This window comes from Triticum urartu, chromosome 2A (genome assembly GCF_056163025.1).
Source record: "Triticum urartu cultivar PI428250 chromosome 2A, HENAU_Tu73, whole genome shotgun sequence".
NCBI classification, from domain to species: Eukaryota; Viridiplantae; Streptophyta; class Magnoliopsida; order Poales; family Poaceae; genus Triticum; species Triticum urartu.
The window spans coordinates 296,655,407-296,676,093 of record NC_141874.1 but is presented as its reverse complement, the minus strand read 5'-3'; the positions used below and the strand labels follow the sequence as shown (position 1 = coordinate 296,676,093).

General features: G+C 46.3%; 1 protein-coding gene across 10 annotated transcripts; it reads left to right on the top strand.

The window, feature by feature from the left end:
* Positions 1-316: 316 nt before the first annotated feature.
* Positions 317-19,909, top strand: LOC125537234 (uncharacterized). Of its 10 annotated transcripts, none has more exons than XM_087543792.1 (3): positions 317-1,077; positions 1,356-1,422; positions 10,564-19,909. In XM_087543792.1, the coding sequence occupies exon 3, from the start codon at positions 14,276-14,278 to the stop codon at positions 15,362-15,364; it is 1,089 nt and encodes a 362-aa protein (XP_087399918.1). In that variant the 5' UTR covers positions 317-1,077; positions 1,356-1,422; positions 10,564-14,275; the 3' UTR covers positions 15,365-19,909. The 10 variants fall into 10 exon arrangements, 2 of the variants coding, with proteins under 2 accessions (XP_087399918.1, XP_087399917.1); XM_087543791.1 differs by having other exon boundaries at positions 318-1,077; XR_015616301.1 differs by lacking the exon at positions 10,564-19,909 and adding an exon at positions 8,659-10,555 and having other exon boundaries at positions 325-1,077.
* The last annotated feature ends 778 nt before the right edge of the window (positions 19,910-20,687 follow it).

Below are 20,687 nucleotides of genomic sequence, written 5' to 3'. Positions count from 1 at the left end.
AAACTCAGGGCAGGGTATACAATAGGTCTGGTACACAGCATGGCATACTTTATAGAACCTATGGCTGAGGCATAGGGAATGACTTTCATTCTCTCTCTATCTTCTGCCGTGGACGGGTTGAGTCTGTCGAGTTCACCGTCGCGTCCTTTTTTTACACAAAAATCCCTGTGGTTTTTGGTCATTGAACTTGCAGTCCTTGCTTAAGTGAGAAAAAACGTTTCGTTCAGGCTATTTCCCAAAATCCCCCTGTAGTTCTCAATATTCAACCCGCGGTCCAAAAGCACAGTCTCTCAATTCTAAGAATAAAAAAGAGCATGGGACCTCCCTCGCCTCCCAATTCCAGCTGCCAAAGGCGACCGACCCCGGCGACGCTCGATCCGGTGAGCCTGGAGCGCTCGTCGCGGCCGTCTTCCTCCTCCCTGGCCCCGCCTCCCGCCTCCTGTGTGCGCGCGCTCCTCCCCCTCTCTCCCACCCCCTCGCTGCCGACCTCGCCCGCCCCTTCGCCGCCGCCATGGCCGTCCGTGCCGTCCGCGTGCTCCATGTCGACAGCTACGACTCCCCCGCGCAAGAGCAGACGCACAAGAGCCCTTTATCCTCCTAAACATGCACAAACTCCTCCTAAACAGCGTGCGCCGCCGCCGATCTGTGCTCTCCTCTCCACGCCGCCGATTTGTCCTCTTCGGCTTCCTTCCAGCTCCATGTGCTCCTTCCTCTCACCACCGCCCCAATCCTCCCCGGCGCCACACCCAGCCTCCTCCACGTCTATCTCCTGGCGCTGGCGGATGTGTTCAATTTGGAGGGAATTCAGTGCCATGTCCGTGCAGAAGAAATACTCCAACACGATAGCCATGGATGGCCCATCTGGATTTCACAAATTCTTTGGTGCCATAGAAAGAAAGCCTCCACCGGATTAGATCACAAGTTCTAAAGACGAACAACTCAATGTCGCGTCCGCCAACTTCGCCTGAAGACCATCCACCGTTGTCACCATCGACTTTGCCGCAAGACCATCCGCAATCGCCTCCGCCGACTTTGTCGGAAGACCATCAATCGTCGCCTAGACCTACTTCGTCGCAGGTATCTTTTTTCTTTGTGCAAACTATGATGGAGCTATGTTTGATTTACAACGATTTACAACCAGAGTTTACTGATGGTTAAACTGGCAATTTAAATTTACGTGAGCAAGTATTTAAGGCAATTGGTCTATTGGCATAGGCTCAAGCAGGAAACACATCGATCTGTACTTTTGCCATCTTGTTTCCTTTGTCAAACTAGCTGCAGCAATAGTTCTTCTTGCTATACAATATCGACATGCCAATTGATAAAATAATTTTGTCAACTGATTCCTCTTGTAGTGCTTCTTGCTGTACAAGACCACATCTGGTTTCCACCAAGAAGCTGGATCAGCGACATTGGACTCTGGTAAGCTCATGAAAATTCTTGCAATCCAGACTTGGGAGAGTCAAATTTACAAGTAGCTTTTATAGTGATAGCTAACATCATCTTACTGTGGTTTATTTGGCCCATGTAGAGCTGGCATGGTACGGCTACACTTCCAACAGTTTTACTTGCTAACAAAAAATCAAGTATAACTAAAAGAATATATCTTTCTCTTGCTGAAATAGGTTTGGACGCACAGTGTGATATATATATATATATATATATATATATAGAGAGAGAGAGAGAGAGAGAGAGAGAGAGAGAGAAAAGTCTATGTATTGTGTAAGTCCATGCTCTCTACAATCAAAGCCGTCCATCCAGCATGTGGATCTGTTCCAGGCAAGCTTTGTCTCTTTCCATCTTTGAATTAAACAATTTTCCGCAGCTCTCTCATATTTCCTCTTTTAGCTTGGTGGTCCATAGCCTAGCTGCAGTCTAGACCACATGCCTATGTGTTTGTCTGGCCGGACGGCACCATTTGACACAAAGAGTTCCAGACTATGCCGGACCTTTTTACGATGTTGTGAGAACAACAGACACTCATTTTAGGCAAAGTGCAATACTATTCGTCAGTGCTTTGTTTTGTTTCTCTGACCAGCACTAATACCATGTCACGGACATCATATTCATCGCGTTTGCAACGAGCAACGCCCTACAACCCCCTTGCCAGCATGGATTATTTTACAGTTAAGGAAATTTGGGTTATCAAGTTAGCTGTCGGGGAGCATCCATGGACGGTGACAACCCCTTTTTTCTTTGCGACAGCAGCGAGCCGGATGTTAGGCGTCGGTCTTCAGATTCTAGAGACCATGAACGGCCTTTCCTTCTCTGTGTTGGTTATGTGAGAGGCAACGAGGAGGACCTGCGTTGGTTATGTGCATCAAGCTTAGTAGTCTGTAGTCCTATTTTTTGTTATGTCAGTATCTTCAGTTATGGTACGATTTGTATCATGTCATAACCAACATATTCATTGCCATGTACTGCATTAGACGCATTGTTATCAAATGGATTTACCAGATTTCTTTCACCTGATCTCAATTATCTCAGTTGTACATGCACCATTGTGTCGAATGATTTCTGTCCTATTATTTCTCTGAAAATCCAGCTTCAGTTTTGCACTCTATGTTCGACAGTTGACACGTCAATCTTCAGACATAACCAGTGGTTTTGTTACCTTTCCTTCACTTCCACCCAAAAGCACAACTAGAAAAGTTGAATCTTTTCGTTTCAGAAGGCAGCCTTGGCTGCACCCTAGTTTGCTATACACACAAATATAGCAATGTGCATCCATACTTTCCATCTTAACACTGTCCCAGAATAGCCGTTCATGTGTCTGTGTGTTCGGTCAACCGTGCAGCAATTGTGTGTGTAACACGCCTAGTGTATGTCCTCTAGTTAACACAACTTTCTTCAAATTGGCCTAGCGTCAGTATTGCACAAGTCTGAACCAAAACAGTATGCTCAAAACCAGGATAAAAGCTCGAGCCGTAGCTGTCGCCTGTCAGGATTCCTGAGGCGCATAGTATCCCTACATCGCACAAATCTTCAGAGCCTTCAGTCATTCACGGGAGCCTGTTGCAATTTTTTTCTTGCCCCCTCCACTCACCTCTAACCCAACTAATGATCCGCTTATTACCCCTTACAGAACTTCATAAACACGCTTCATTACCCCTTACAAAATTGCATAAATTGACGAACTGTCTGTCGCATTTGACCCAATATACTAATATACTAGCAATAAAATTAATGGATATACTCCGATGAGGCCACGCCACCACGGTGCCACCTTCTGCTGATCTTTTCCTAATCTTTAGTTTAGTTTGGAGGGATTCAACGAGGTGACGACGGCATCACCTTCTTCGACGAGGCCGCCCATCACCATACTCCTGCTGTCCGTGGGGAGGAATGATAGCTTCATGCGGCAGCGCCGACTATCAAACCACGGCAGGGACTGGTTTAGTCTTGTGCTTGTTAGGAACAAACCGTGGCGGGTGTGCCATGTGCGTGTGTGTGTTTGTGTCGTGGTGCCGATGCGTGTGTGTCACGTTAGAGTCCGAGGCCGTTGGTGTTTTGGGTAGTAGCCGCAGCTGGTGTTCTGTTGAGCAAGCCCGAGTCGTCCGGGCGTTGCGTCGTGCGTGTGTGTGCCCATGTATAAACCCTCCATGTATACACGAGACACAATTTCTTTGCTTAGTGTCAGAGTTCCAGACTGGAAGAACAGACGCGTCAGCACTAGTCCAGTCTAATGGTAGTCAGGTCAAAGGCTACTTTAGCTTGCTAGTACTCCGATTTCACGAGTACGTACTGGTTTTCCTGACCTCCTAGTGGTCAGTCTAGGACTGTTAAAGCAGGCACGATGGCCATGCTATTGTAATGTAATTCTCTCTGTGTGCTTTAACACAACATTTGACTTTTGAACTGATTAATACTCCATCTTTTTTTAGTTTGCATATAAGATCTTGTCAAAATCAAACTTTGTAAAGTTTGACCAACTTTGTAGAAAAAAATCAACGTCTACATACTAAAATTATATGGTATGAAAATAAATTTCATGATGCTTCTAACAATATTGATTTCATATTGTGAATCTTGATATTTTTTCTATAAACTCAGCAAAGTTAACAAAGTTTGACTTTGATCAAATCTTATATGCAAAGTAAAAAGAAACAGAGGGAGTACATATTAGGGCATAATGACAAAACATATGTAGGGATAACTTTTATCTTCCTTCTAGTTTATGTAATTAATAGGACAATAACAAATCTGTTGCCAACGTTTAGTGCACATAAAGTGGGCAGGGCAAATAGTTAATCCCTTATATTGCTGGCACAGGCAGCAAAACAACTCACTGGAAGTGGCGAATTATTTTACAGAAAGTATCCAAAAGTAAGAGTTTGTCTTGTTGATGGATGTGGCTTAGCAACTGCAGTGCTGCTCAAGACCATCCTTTTAGATACAAAGCAATTTTTGTTTGTGGAAGCTGTTATAAGAGTATCTTTAGCAAACCCCTTAAAACGTACGAAACTGTAAAATAATCACCGGTTAACAGTTTTAGGCGAAAAAAACGACCTGAATAAAACTCGTAAACGACTCCGACCTGTAATTTTTTTAAGGGGCGAGGAAAATATCCCCACCGAACATGTGAAAATAAGGATTTCGGAGCCAACCCGAGGGTGTCCTGTATATGCGAAAGACCGTTGGCGGGAGTCCAACTGCCATCGGAACCTTCATGGCTCGCTCCCGGCTGCCGCTCCGTCCATCCCCGGCCGCCGCCCTGCTCATCCGGGAAGCCACCCCACCCGTTCGGGACGCCGCCGCCCCACTCGTCCAGGCCGCCGTCCTGCCCATCCGGCCATCACCCCGCTCGTGGCCGCCGCCACGCCCCCTGTCTCCTCCATGACACGGCCATCGGGGGAGCCCGGCCTCGCCCCACGCGCTCCAGCTCTACTGCATCTCGGGCGGGCTCATTTGTGTGACTGGCAACAACGGTTTCATTGGCTCCTGGACACGGGAACCTTCATTTTCCATTGGCCGGATCTTACATAACCGAGTGCACTCTTTTAATTGGAGCGGACACTTTTTTATACCATGAGCGTTGTACCCATCGTAACACCACCCTGTTTGCGTTGACACACATACTCTCTCTCTCTTGTGTGTGTGTGTGTGTCTAGGCGCTAATGCTTTATGTGGTTCAACACACTTTAGAGTAAAACATAATAATGAACAGGCAATTGTAATTGGAAACATGCATGTAACACCCCTCATGGTGTTCTTGTATGCCGTATCATCATGAAAACACCAAAACATTCATTTTTCATTGGCCAAACCTTACACAATCATAAGGATGAACTCTTTTAATTGGACCAGGCACCTTTTTATACCACGAGCGTTGTATCCATCAGAGCACCACTCTGTTTCTGTTGGCCTCTCTCTCTCTCTCTCTCTCTTTTGTGTCTAGGCACCAACACTTGATGTGATTAACTCACTTAAGACGAAACAATAATAATAACGGACAATTATAATTGAAAACATGCAAGTAACACCCGTCATGTTGTTCTCGTATCGCTGCATCCTCATAAAGACATGGGAACCTTCATTTTCTATTGATTGAACCTTACACAATCGTATGTGTACACTCTTTTAATTGGACAGGGCACTTTTTAGTACCATGAGCGTTGTACCCATCGGAGCACCGCTCTGTTTTCGCCATGAAGCACGCACGATCATTCGCTTGTCGTACATGCACCATCTACAAGTCGGCACCTTGTAGCCGTGAAGAACTTACCATCTATAACAATGACGTACACTTCACGGCTGAACACCATGTTTTCTCACGTACTTACTAAATGTATAGTAGAGAAAAATTCGCTGGCATCGCGAACATGCACCATATATAACCATGTCGAGCTCTTTTATGCTTGATAAACGGATACCTTGGGCTCCCCTTTCCTCCCGCGTCGCTCCCGTGGGCGATGGGGAGGAACCCTAGCCGCCACAACCCCAAGTCTCCCACCAGCCCTTCCTCCCACACGCCGCCACCATAAGACGCAATCAGGCGAAACCCTGCTGACATCGTTGTGGCGGCTGATATTGTCCCTCGCGTATAGTGTCTTGGCGTAGGACGGGGTCGCTGGGGGCACCGTGTGCTTGCGAGTCACGGTGGTGTGATGAAGGGTCCTCCGATGGTGCTGCTGAGGCTCCTCTAGTTGCGTGGCTGACTGCATTGAGGTGGGATAGGCCCTCGACCCCGATGGCTACAGATCGAGGTCCACCTAGATCTGTTGAAAGGCAGTTATGTGTGGCGTGGGTTGTGGGCAGTGTGGGCCTCGATGGTTGTAATCCGATGGGAGATGGTGGCAGCTGGAGTTGGTGGTGGGTGGCAGCGTGCGCGTCTAGTGTGGAGTTGTGGGTTGGAAGCTAGTTCAGGGCAGGGGGCCCGCACCTTGCCGTGATCTAGTTGGACCATTGGGTGCTTGCAGTGGCAGGCGAGGTGGCCGCAACGGCTTTGGCGACGACGGTTGGTGTGGGTGCTGGTAGCTCATCCCTTTTCCTGGGTCTGGACCGGTGGCACGGGGTGCTTGCTTGGTGAAGATGGCCGGGACCTGGGGCTCGTGCTCGACCGGATTGGCTTGAGGCTCGACGCAGGTCGGAGCTCGATCATGTGTTGGCTTCGTGCGAGCATGCTGGACGACGGCCGTCAGTAGTGACGGGGTTGTGTCTCCCCCGATCCACGAGGGATGGCTTGAGTTGCGAGCGTGGGCGCCTCTTACCGTGGAGGCGTCGACCCAGACTCCGTTTTGATGCCGGGCTAGGAATGAAAGGAGATGCTTTTTACTCCTATTGTGGTGGATGCACCATGATCTGGGCGGGTGGTGCTGTCTCGGATATGGATGCCAGGGCGATGACCTCGAATGGCGGTCTGCATGCTCTCTCCAAGGGGCATCATGCGGTGGTAATGGCTTTTCCTCTTGGTCGTGTGGGCCGTGAGAGGTAGCGGCGGGTGGCTCGGGCGTGCACTCTGTCTCCAATAATAGTGATGCCCTGATCCAGACATGGAGTTCTGACCTTGCCATGCTTGTCCTGGAGACCTCGGAGGAGGTGTCGAGCAAAAGCTCTACGCTTTGTCACCGATGATGATGACGCTCGCGGGTGCCGTTATCTTCTTGAAGACATCGTCTAGGTTCCAGGTGTAAACCATTGTCCATTGTGAACTCGGCAACGGCGGTGCTTAGCATATTCTCCCTCCTAGGGGTGTTGTCGTGGATCGTAAGTGTTATAAGGCGTAGCGTGGGGTTGAAACCAGTTCCTCCTATGCTCTGTCTCGGCTACCTCATAAACTTAGAATGTAACAATATACTTAAAAACAACCAGGTGAGCGACAAAGAAGCATCTTAGAGACCTTTTCTGTCATGTATTAAAAATCATCACAATTAAATGGTGGCTTCTCAAAAGCGGTCAAATGTTTTTGTCCTTGTGGAAGAATAGACATAAATCCTAGCGTGCGTACCAAGTGTTCTTCTGCACACTCTGAAACATACTATGGCAAGCCTCTGTAAAACACTGTACCGAAATACAGTACTACAAGGCTAGGACGCTGAGAAACTACAGGCGCGTGACTATTTTCTAGTAGTATGTGTTTCCAGCTAGCATGCATGCACTGAATCAGCCTGCAGGCCGTCTTTCCACGCAGCTCATTGATGTACATCTCTCCACGCATTTTGTCTGTCTTTCCATGCAAAACGGGGTCGCTGCTTGTCGGCAAATTTGACAATTTTGATCTTGAGACGAAATCAATTCACGGAATAAACTGTCCATGAAATTATTTCACAGTACTGACCCTTTTGTGTAGCGCCCGTCACGCAGACGCCACACCCTACGGTGCAACGCCCAGCTCTAGGCGTTGCACGCCTGTCCACCGTGGCAGCCCTGGGGCCCGCACCCAGTAGTGCAGCGCCTCCGAGCTAGGCGCCACACATGTAATGTGCAGCGCCCGGCCCGTAGGCGCTGCACTGTGACTTATTCAGCGGCTTGGGCCCCCTCCCCCACTCCCCCCACCCCACACACCCCAACCCGAGCTTTGCCCCCTCTCCCACTCTCCCCCCCTCTTAAATCCTCTTCCAAATCTTGCAAATTTGAAGAATTTGTCCGTGGATTTCGAAGTCATACCCTCCCTCAAGGTAATCTTCTCCGATCCCCTTATTTTGATCCAAGTAATGCTAGTTTGGGGAAACCCTAGTTTTATTTGGATCTAGAGATTTGCATGGAGATGTGAGATCTTTGTTTGTCAATTTCCTATGATTAGGCTTTGTTAGTATGTTAGGGTTATTCTTATGGGTGTTCTTATGTTGGTGCTAGGGTTAGGGTTATTGTTATGGTTATAGTTAGGGTTAGGGTTGTTGTTTGATATATATATATTAGGGTTTGTATTCCGTGTTAATCCTTAAATTAGCACTCATGGAAGCAATGTTACGTCGTGTTGTTTGAATGCTTATAGGGATGGGAAGAACATGTGTGTTTGTTCATCATGGGGACAAAGACGCTTTCTTGAAAGGCAATATTGAACCGGATCCGGATGAGCTTGATATGGTGTTTGATAGTAGTCCTAGCTATGCGGAGCTCTTGCAACAAGTGAAAGTGCAACTATCCCTAGGTGGTTTTGGTAATTCATAACAACATATAGCTCATTGAGCTAATACTATTTCAAGATAATTATTTCAGGAAAGCTCAATGATTGGCATGGCATGGATGTGAAAGTGGAACCTTCAAAATGCTAAGGACAATGGATTGGCTCAAGCTCAAAAGCTCAAGACTCTTCATTTTATATTTTAGTGATCCAAGATCACATTGAGTCCGTAGGAAAAGCCAATACTATTAAGGAGGGATGAGGTGTTGCTTAATGAGCCTCTTGCTTCATGTGCTTAGTGATATGCTCCAAAACCCTCAACTACTTTCCCATATCCACATATGACCTAAACCCTAAGCCAAACTCGGTCCTACCGATTCTTCCTATCCGGCGTCACCGAGTTTCACTTGTCATAGTCACTGCCAAACCCTAGCAATTCGGTTCTACCGATAAGGATCTCGATCCCACCGAGATGGGGTAGCAAACTCTCTGTTTCCCTTTCGTAACTTTTCGGTCCCACCGAAAGAGCGAATCGGTCCCACCGAGATTGCAATGTAAACTCAGTGTTTCCCCTTTGTAACTTTTCGGTCTCACCGAGTTTCACTCGGTCTCATCGAAAGAGCAAATCGGTCCCACCGAGTTTGCCTGACCAACTTTCTGGTTAGCTAATTATCAAATTCGGTCTCACCGAGTTTGTGTAATCGGTCTCACCGAGATTACGTTATGCCCAAACCCTAACCGAATCGGTCCTACCGAGCTGCATGTCAGTCCCACCGAAATTCCTAACGGTCATTAGGTTTACATTTTCGGTCCGACCGAGTTTATTGCTTCGGTCCCACCGAGATTGAAAAACTGTGTAACGGTTGGATTTTGTGTGGAGGCTATATATACCCCTCCACCTCTTTCTCATTCAAGTGAGAGAGCCATCAGAACACACACATCATTCCAACTCATATGTTCTGAGAAAGAACCACCTACTCATGTGTTGAGACCAAGACATTCCATTCCTATCATATGAATCTTGATCTCTAGCCTTCCCAAGTTGCTTTCCACTCAAATCTTCTTTCCACCAAATCCAAATCCTATGAGAGAGAGTTGAGTGTTGGGGAGACTATCATTTGAAGCACAAGAGCAAGGAGTTCATTACCTACACACCATTTGTTACTTCTTGGAGAGTGGTGTCTCCTAGATTGGCTAGGTGTCACTTGGGAGCCTCCGACAAGATTGTGGAGTTGAACGAAGGAGTTTATAAGGGCAAGGAGATCGCCTACTTCGTGAAGATCTACCGCTAGTGAGGCAAGTCCTTCGTGGGCGATGGCCATGGTGGGATAGACATGGTTGCTTCTTCGTGGACCCTTTGTGGGTGGTTGCTTCTTCGTGGACCCTTCGTGGGTGGAGCCCTTCGTGGACTCACGCAATCGTTGCCCTTGGGTGGAGGCCCGTGTGGACTCGCGCAACCGTTATCCTTCGTGGGTTGAAGTCTCCATCAACGTGGATGTAGGATAGCACCACCTATCCGAACCACGGAAAAAACATCCGTATCTCCAATAGCGTTTGAATTCTCCAAACCCTTCCCTTTACATTCTTGCAAGTTGCATGCTTTACTTTCCGCTGCCCATAAACTCTTTGCATGCTTGCTTGAATTGTATGATGATTGCTTGACTTGTCCTAAAATAGCTAAAATCTGCCAAGAACTAAAATTGGAAAAATGTTAAGTTTTTATTTGGTCAAGTAGTCTAATCACCCCCCCTCTAGACATACTTTGGATCCTACAAGTGGTATCAGAGCTTTGGTCTCCATTTGCTAGATCTCCATAGCTTTTGGTGGTCATAGCCTTGGTTTCACAACCTAGGAGAGTATGGCGTCTAGCGAGGGAAATTATCACCGTAGAGGTCCTTACTTTGATGGTACTAATTTTGCTAGTTGGAAGTATAAAATGAAAATGCATATTCTTGGACATAACCCCGCTGTTTGGGCTATTGTGTGTGTTGGTTTGCAAGGTGACTTCTTTGATGGGAAAGAACCAAACCGTGAAGCTACCGCGGATGAGTTGAAGATGTTGCAATACAATGCTCAAGCTTGTGATATTCTCTTCAACGGATTGTGCCCCGAAGAATTCAACAAAATCAGCCGCCTTGAGAATGCAAAGGAAATTTGGGACACTTTGATTGATATGCACGAAGGTACCGACTCCGTCAAGTAATCCAAGTTGGATGTGCTTCAAAGCCAACTTGACAAGTTCAAGATGAAGGATGGTGAAGGTGTCGTTGAAATGTACTCTAGGCTTGCTCTCATCACAAATGAGATTGCTGGCTTAGGAAGTGAAGAGATGACCGATAAATTCATCATCAAGAAGATCCTAAGAGCCTTGGATGGAAAATATGATACCGTGTGCACATTGATTCAAATGATGCCCAATTACAAAGATCTCAAGCCAACGGAAGTGATTGGAAAAATTGTTGCTCATGAGATGTCACTTAAGGATAAAGAGGAACTTCACAACAAATCAAGTGGTGCCTATAAAGCCTCATGTGAAGCCCCTACATCATCAAGTGAGAAACAAGACTTCAATGAAGAATTGAGCTTAATGGTGAAAAACTTCAACAAGTTCTACAAGAGTAGAAGCAAAGATAGAAGCTCCAAATCAAGGTCCTACAATGACAAAAGATCTTCTAGTCGAGAGAGAAACTATTACAATTGTGGAAGACCCGAACACTATTTCAATGAGTGTACGGCTCCCTACAAGAAAAGAGAAGATTCTCCAAAAAGAAGAAGCAAAGGATCACCACCAAGAGAGAGAAGGAGTAGAGATGATCGTTATGAACGAAGATACTCACGGAGAAGCAAGGATTCGGAAAGGAAGGAAAAATCATCAAGGAGCTACACAAGACGAAGACATCAACCTCATGTTGGTGAATGGGTATCCGGCTCCGACTCCGACAGCCACTCCGAGAGAAGTTATCACTCCGACACCGAAGATACTCAAGATGAAGGTGTTGCCGGTCTAGCACTTGTGTCAACCAACTCCTACGACATATTTGACTCACCAAATGAAGAAATTGGAAGATGCTTCATGGCCAAAGGTCCTAAGGTAACACACCCCGAATATGTTAATTTCAATAGTGATGAAGATGACTTGTTAGGTGATGATTTGCTTGGTGACAACTCTAGTGATGAATACTATGATGAAAGACCAACTAATCATGCTAATCAAGATAAAACGAATGACAATGATAAGGAGAAGATTGAGGCTCTAACTAAAGAACTAAAAACTCTTAAGTTAGCTCATGACACTATCTTCGAAGATCATCGAGAACTTTTAAGGGCTCATGAGAAGCTACGCTTTGAAAAGCTCAATCTTGAGCAAGAGCATGAGTTCTTAAAGGCAATCAATGATGATCTCCGCAAGAAAAGTTCTTCTTACATTGCCAAGCGTTTACTCTTATCCACTTACATGCCTCAAGTCAAGTCTAACAAGAAAGATTCTTTCTCTAGTTGTAACAATGATCATGCTAAATTCAATATTGTTGCTTCTAGTAGTTCTCTTGATTCCACTAATGATTCTGTTAGCCAAGTTACACTTGAGCAAGAAAATAGCTTATTGAAGGGAATTATAGAGAAAGGAGTGTACAAAAGCCTTGCCGGGAGTAAGCAATTCGATGAAATTGTGCGCAAGCAAGGAATGCACCGGAAGAATCAAGGTGTTGGTTTTGAACGAAAATTCAATGCCAATGGAGTTGAATGGGAAGAAGATCAATACCCCAAGACAAAGTTTGTTCCTCAACAAGAGAAGTATACTTCTTTCAAGGGGACACAAGCTCAAGATGATCTTCCACCACAAGACTACGAGCAAAAAGGCAAGGACAAGCTTCAAGAGGAAATTGATGCATTTGAAGAAGTTCCTAAGACCTTAGTCAAGTGGATTCCCAAGACTACTTCAAGCTCTACTTCATCAAGTACGATTACAACTTCAAGGATTCCCATCAAGATGATGTGGATCCAAAAGAAGAAGAACTAGAGAATTCTCGAGGGTGACTCCGCCAACATACTTCACTCTTATCATTTTGGCAAGAACAAGTGCAATCAACTTCCACATTTTGCACTAGTTCAAGGAGTCACAAACCCTCTTGTTGGTAAGACAAGGGACAAGGTAACCTAAAAGTTTTCATGGACATCATCTTTTGTGTGCATCACTCTATGTCTATGGATATCTTTGTTTGTTTCTTGTGGGACTAACCCATGTAGGTATTGAAAGTGCAATTCACTCAAATGGATAGCTCCAAGAGATCTACATCAACATTGAGCATCCACATCTTCAATATTTACATGAAGTCATCATCGACAAAACCCAAGGTTAGTTCATCCCTCTTAAGGGGGATATCACATCTAGGGGGAGCTTTACTCTAAGACTTGAGCTAAAGCAACTCTAAAGATGTGAACAAAACAATACTTTATGTAAAAGTGGTAACCCCACTTGAGCTTAAACGATGAGTATGACCTACGATCAAGTGTTCACTTGACTCCTAAGTCAATATACTCATATATAGATGACCTAGTCATCGTAAATTGCTTGATAGATGCTAGAATTGGTTGTGCATGCTTTGCCACATATTTCATTTGCTATCTTATTGTGTGAGCATGCTGATTGCATATTTTACTCATTCGAGGACATCCACTTGTTGCTTTGATTGTTTGGCTTTATCTTCTTTTGCCAAATGGATGGACAAAAATGCCTAAGAACCTCCTCTAGCTATCTATACTTTTCTCGTCTCAAACTCTATTCATGCTGCATCACAAAATTTGATCAAGTCAGATTCGAACCACTCTGTGTGAGGAGCGCTCGGAGTCCCCGATTCGTCATAGACTTAAACTTCCAAAACCTCTTTATGATTCTCGGTCTGACCGATACTCCACTTTCGGTCCTACCGAGATCATTAAATTGATCTAGGTTTTCGATCTCGATGCAACCGATTTGAACCTTTCGGTCTCACCGAGTTTCAGTAACTGCACGCAGTTATGAATCTCGGTGCCACCGAGTTGTTCAACTCGGTCACACCGACAGGGTCGGGCTATATATAGTCACGGGCAAAATTTGGAAATTTCTTCGAACCCCTTTGCCCGCGCGATAGCCTGCTCTGCCCCCGAGGTCTCCGGATCGTCTTCTCGCCACCAGCAGCCTCCAGTCGCTGGTCTCCGTCGCCGTCAACGGGATTTCTGCCCCGCCGTTGCCGCCGTAGCAAGTCCCCGCCGAACTAGGGTATGGATTTGATCTTTGTGCTATTCCTCAATTTGATTCCTAGCACATTGTGATCATATTGATTCTTGCCACGATTGAAACACTTCTATCCAGTCAAAACGCTCATAGATTAGGTTTGATTCGAAAATTCTAGGTTTAGGTTTCCGCCGAAACCATCTCGGACCCACCGAGTTGAAAAACTCGGTCCCACCGATTTGGCTTACGCCATTGCACAAGTGAGACTCGGTCTGACCGAGAATTACTTATCGGTGTGACCGATTTTTGAACTCAGTGAAACCCTAGCAGTCTCGGTGCCACCGAACTGTGACTCGGTCCTACCGAGGTTCACTAGTTTAGGTTCCAAAACTGCTTCGGTATCACCGAGTTTGAAAATCGGTAGATCCGAGATGATTTCAGTGGGAAACTAAAACTAAGTTTTTGGATCATTCTTTTTGCAAAAATCTCTGCTTTTTGTGATGCTCATCCACTCTATCTCATCTATAATCTATTCACAGGGTCAGCAGTCAGTTTGCAACATGTCAGACCAGAGTGACAGCCAAAACTTGTCAGAGCAGCAAGTGCAGTTGAGTGAGGGCACTAGCCCCTCAAGTTCCTCAGATGATGGCAGCAGGAGCACCCCCAGCAATCTGCCTAAGGCTGCCACACGTCAAAGGAAGAAGAGAACGTCTGATTCTGAAGATGAGGACTATGTGGCAGAGGAAGAGGCCACTTCCAAGAGAGTTGAGCCAGCTCAAGGCTCAAAGCCAGGCCTGAAAATCAAAAGGCCAGCAGGCAGGCAGCCCATGTCAAAGGCTAGAGCCTCAACTGAGAAGCCTGCTCCCATTGAGCCCGTTGCAGCTGAGGGCAAGAAGAGGAAAGAGAGAGTGAAGAAGACTGTGGCTAGAGTCCTTGGCAAGACCTCCATCATGGTAGAAGAGGAGGAGGAAGAAGAGGCAGCTGCACCAGCGCCCAAGGCAGCCAAACTTATGGGAGATGCCATAAGGTCAGGAACAACTGCATCCAAGCCCAAGGAAGCACCCAAGGCTGCATCTAAGCCTAAGACAGCACCAAAGAGAAACACAAGGAGTATACCTGCTGCAGAAAAGAACAAGGCCCCAGTGCCTGAAGCTACTGAAGAAGAGGAAGAGAGTGTCCTTAGAAAGCTCAAGCCCAAGATCCCAGACGACAATGATGCTCATCCGGTGGCTGAGGATATGAAGCACAGGAGAGATTCAGGGCTGAGGAAGTGGAGAGAAGCAGATCCGTATGCTTCTAGGAGAAGGACTGCTGTGGATTACAGATTTCACACCAAGGAGCAGCAAGATTTTTATGAGACTGTTTTGCTTGGCAAGAAGCCAATCGTTTGTGACATGAGATGGGTCGACTGGACCTACATGAAGGAACATGAAGAGTACTACCCCGGAGTGTATGACAGCTTTAGTGCATGTGGAGTTGCAGACTTTGTTGGGCAGAAGCTCACAAAGTGGAATGATGAGCTAATCATGCAATTCTACTCCACATCACACTTCTACCCGGATGGAAGGATCACATGGATGTCAAGGTAACAGAAGTTCAGTCTACAGTGGAGCAGCTCCAGGAGGACATGAATGAGAGGAGAGGCAGAACCATGACTCATGCTTTTTCTAGAGTGCCACGAGGCCCGAGGTCGTCTGCACTGCCAGTTGCTGACACCAGAGCTACAACTTCAGCATCAGCTACAGCCTCAGCTCCAGCGTCTACTTTAGCTCCAACTCCAGCGACTACTTCAGCGTCTACCGAAGCCTTCGTCCTTGGAGTGATCCGGACTCCACCACCACCTGAAGATCAAGCCTGAGCGTCGATCTAGTGCTATGCATTTTCTAGGAACTTTTTGGTAACTTGTTGCCAAAGGGGGAGAAGATGTATAGATCATAGGCTTCGAGAGAGAGAGTGTTGCTTTTCTCTCTTGCTTTATTTGGTGGTTTTTCGAAACTTTGTTTGCTTGCGTGTGAGATACTACGTCCTTATGCTTGTGAGACATCGATGATCATGTGTTTGATCATAAGCTACACTTAATGTTTGCTTAATGCTTGCTTAAATATTATCATTCTATCTATCGTTTGTGATCATCCACTATTCTTGGTGATGAGTGCATATATTTCATTCTTATCATTTTGAGCGCTCCACCAAGATGTATGTGACATGGAAGAGTAACCCATGACTCTAACTCTTTGTGCATTTACAGTCCAAAGCAAATTTTAAATATGCACAAATTTAGGGGGAGCTCTTACTTATCACATACTTCTCAAAGCGACGATATATTTCATGCTTATTATCATTTGTCGAAGCTTTGATCTATATGTTGTTATCAATTACCAAAAAGGGGGAGATTGAAAGTGCAACTATCCCTAGGTGGTTTTGGTAATTCATAACAACATATAGCTCATTGAGCTAATACTATTTCAAGATAATTATTTCAGGAAAGCTCAATGATTGGCATGGCATGGATGTGAAAGTGGAACCCTCAAAATGCTAAGGACAATGGATTGGCTCAAGCTCAAAAGCTCAAGACTCTTCATTTTATATTTTAGTGATCCAAGATCACATTGAGTCCGTAGGAAAAGCCAATACTATTAAGGAGGGATGAGGTGTTGCTTAATGAGCCTCTTGCTTCATGTGCTTAGTGATATGCTTCAAAACCCTCAACTACTTTCCCATATCCACATATGACCTAAACCCTAAGCCAAATTCGGTCCTACCGATTCTTCATATCCGGCGCCACCGAGTTTCACTTGTCATAGCCACTGCCAAACCCTAGCAATTCGGTTCTACCGATAAGGATCTCGGTCCCACCGAGATGGGGTTGCAAACTCTCTGTTTCTCTTTCGTAACTTTTCGGTCCCACCGAAAGAGCGAATCGGTCCCACCGAGATTGCAATGTAAACTCAGTGTTTCCCCTTTGTAACTTTTCGGTCTCACCGAGTTCCACTCGGTCTCACCGAAAGAGCAAATCGGTCCCACCGAGTTTTCCTGACCAACTCTCTGGTTAGCTAATTACCAAATTCGGTCTCACCGAGTTTGTGTAATCGGTCTCACCGAGATTACGTTATGCCCAAACCCTAACCGAATCGGTCCTACCGAGCTGCATGTCAGTCCCACCGAAATTCCTAACGGTCACTAGGTTTACATTTTCGGTCCGACCGAGTTTATTGCTTCGGTCCCACCGAGATTGAAAAACTGTGTAACGGTTGGATTTTGTGTGGAGGCTATATATACCCCTCCACCTCTTTCTCATTCAAGTGAGAGAGCCATCAGAACACACACATCATTCCAACTCATATGTTCTGAGAAAGAACCACCTACTCATGTGTTGAGACCAAGACATTCCATTCCTATCATATGAATCTTGATCTCTAGCCTTCCCAAGTTGCTTTCCACTCAAATCTTCTTTCCACCAAATCCAAATCCTATGAGAGAGAGTTGAGTGTTGGGGAGACTATCATTTGAAGCACAAGAGCAAGGAGTTCATTACCTACACACCATTTGTTACTTCTTGGAGAGTGGTGTCTCCTAGATTGGCTAGGTGTCACTTGGGAGCCTCCGACAAGATTGTGGAGTTGAACCAAGGAGTTTATAAGGGCAAGGAGATCGCCTACTTCGTGAAGATCTACCGCTAGTGAGGCAAGTCCTTCGTGGGCGATGGCCATGGTGGGATAGACAATGTTGCTTCTTCGTGGACCCTTTGTGGGTGGTTGCTTCTTCGTGGACCCTTCGTGGGTGGAGCCCTTCGTGGACTCGCGCAACCGTTGCCCTTGGGTGGAGCCCTGTGTGGACTCGCGCAACCGTTACCCTTCGTGGGTTGAAGTCTCCATCAACGTGGATGTAGGATAGCACCACCTATCCGAACCATGGGAAAAACATCCGTGTCTCCAATAGCGTTTGAATTCTCCAAACCCTTCCCTTTACATTCTTGCAAGTTGCATGCTTTACTTTCCGCTGCCCATAAACTCTTTGCATGCTTGCTTGAATTGTATGATGATTGCTTGACTTGTCCTAAAATAGCTAAAATCTGCCAAGAACTAAAATTGGGAAAAGGTTAAGTTTTTATTTGGTCAAGTAGTCTAATCACCCCCCCTCTAGACATACTTTCGATCCTACAACAAGTGAGGAAAGATTTGAATTGGATGGACCTTAGTGATATTGTTGAGTTGGAGGGAAGGCATAATGTAGGTTTTGGAATGCACATCCGTTGGAAGACAATGCGTATCAACTCGGAGCAACGTTGGGTTGCATACAAGGAAACGGTGGCCGATTCACTTGACAAGGCTCTTGAGTTATTTGCAAGGAAGAAGGTTGATTCAAATTTGCATTTGGACTTGAACCGGAACCCTCCTCTTTGGTTGCTAGTAGCCCCCCACCCTTGAAGCGAGATGAAATTATTGAACCTCTTTTGACCCAAGAAGTGAGGCCAACATTGAGCCCGTTTACAAACAACGAAGATGAAGCTTTGCAAGAGGACAATGATGAGTATACGGACGATGACAATGAAGTTGATCTCCATGACAACAATGTGGGTGATCTTGACAAATATCATTTGCAAGAGACAATGGACCATTCCATCCCTTTTTCCCGTGCATATGCATCGGATTCGGATGACGAAGGTCCCAATGAACAAGTTGATGAGGAGGGGTTCACGGTGAAGGAGGCCGAAGCTTTCGAGAAGGTATTCGGTCGGGATCACAAGACACCATTGTTCAAGGATGTTAGTCTCGCAGATGAAGCCGTTGTGGATGGTGGCAAATCTATATCTCTTGGGGTTAGGCCAAGCTCTCACCGTGATTTGGGAGACGACAAGAACCGGATTGCTAAAGGGTCTAAGTTTGAAATCTTGTTGGAATTGAAGATGTGGCTCGACAACTACTCGGTTACGCATTATCGTCCACACAAGGTGGTGCACTCAGACGTCAATGTGCGCTACACGGTTGCATGTGCATGTGAAGATGAAATATGTCCGTGGATTGTGTGTGCAAGACCATGGAAAGGAGGTCCCGCTTAGCACGTAGTGAGTTGTGTGCCAACTCACATGTGCCGAGGCAAAAGGGTGGATGGCAAGATTGTGTCCCAAGACCACAGCCAACTCACGTCCGAGTTCATCGCTTATAGGCTCTCCAACTCAATATCCACACTTCCAACAATGAGCGTCCAACATGTCATTGACCTTGTGAAAGCCATCTTTCATTACAAGGTGAAGTACGACAAGGCATGGAAGGCGAAGCAAGCCGCATTTAAGATGTTGTATGGTACTTGGAAGGAAGCATACAACCGAATCCCTAGGTTGTTGTTAGCCATGGCCGCCACAAACCCGGGTATGGTTCATGTTGTCGAGCCTCATGGGCACCAAACAACGGTTTATGAAGGAAAGAAAGTTCGAGTATTTGGCCGTGCATTTTGGGCGTTCGAGCAATGCGTGAGGGCTTTCGAACACTGTAGGCCGGTCATCGCCATTGATGGCACGTTCTTGACCGGACAATACAAGGGGACCTTATTGGTTGCGATAGCAAGTGATGCCAATAACCGGGTGTTGCCATTGGCATTTGCTTTGGTTGAGGCGGAGAACAATGACAATTGGGAGTGGTTTTTGCGTCTTTTGAGGACGAAGGTGTTACCCGTTCAAAGGGAAATTTGTGTCATATCGGATCGGCATGCAGGAATTCTTAACGCGGTGGAGATTGACATTCCCGGGCATGCTCCGTTAAACTATGATCTTCGTTTTGGTTGTGAACTACTATGTGTCATGAACTACCATCTCTCCTCCTTGATTTGGTTGTGAACTACCATGTGTCATGAACTACTATCTGTCCTCCTCGATTTGGTTGTGATCTACTATGTGTCGTGAAGTAATATGTATTATGAACTAGTATGTGTCATGAAGTACTTTGTGCATATGTTGTCTTCACAGTTCTTTGCTTGCTATGTGTCGTGAACTACTATCTCTCCTCATCGGAATATGTGTGCATGTGCCACAAAATTTGCTAAGTACAAGTGCAACACCTAAGCTCTGGGGCGTTGCACTGTACAGTGTGGCGCCTCGAAGCTAGGCGCTGCAGCGGCTGTAGGTTGCCAACACTTTGTTTGCTCTCAGCTTAGCTCAGCCCAGGCGTGCAACGCCTCAGGGCTAGGGCGTTGCACTGTACAGTGTGGCGCCTCGAAGCTAGGCGCTGCAGCGGCTGTAGGTTGCCAACACTTTGTTTGCTCTCAGCTTAGCTCAGCCCAGGCGTGCAACGCCTCAGGGCTAGGCGTCACACTGTATAGTGCAGCGCCTAGTGCTGAGGCGTTGCACCCCTGGGCTGAGCTAAGCAGAGAACAACTACTTTGTTTGCAAGCTATAGTCGTTGCAGCGCCTAGCTTGAAGGCGTCACACTGTACAATGCAACGCCTAGCTCCCGGACGTTGCACTGTACAGTGTGGCGCCTCCAAGCTAGGCGCTGCAGCGGCTGTAGCTTGCAAACAAAGTAGTTGCTCTTTGCTTAGCTCAGCCCAGGCGTGCAACGCCTCAGGTCTAGGCGCTGCACTATACAGTGTGACGCCCAGCTCTGAGGCGTTGCACCCTTGGGCTGAGCTAAGCAGAGAGCAAACACTTTGTTTGCAAGCTACAGCCGCTGCAGCGCCTAGCGTGGAGGCGTCACACTGTACAGTGCAACGCCCGAGAGCTAGGTGTTACACTGTACAGTGTGACGCCTCCATGCTAGGCGCTGCAGCGGCTGCAGCTTGTAAACTCGGTCATTTCAGGTACATTGCAACATTTCCTAGAATAAGCAGTCAAAAACTTTAAGTTCACATTTCAGTCACAGTTGAACATTATTAAGACAACAAGTGCAACATAGAGGATCAAGTTCAACATTGGTAAGA

Coding starts and splice junctions, on each gene's coding strand:
- LOC125537234 (XM_087543791.1), top strand. CDS start 10,809: ATGAAGGATGGTGAAGGTGTCGTTGAAATGTACTCTAGGCTTGCTCTC.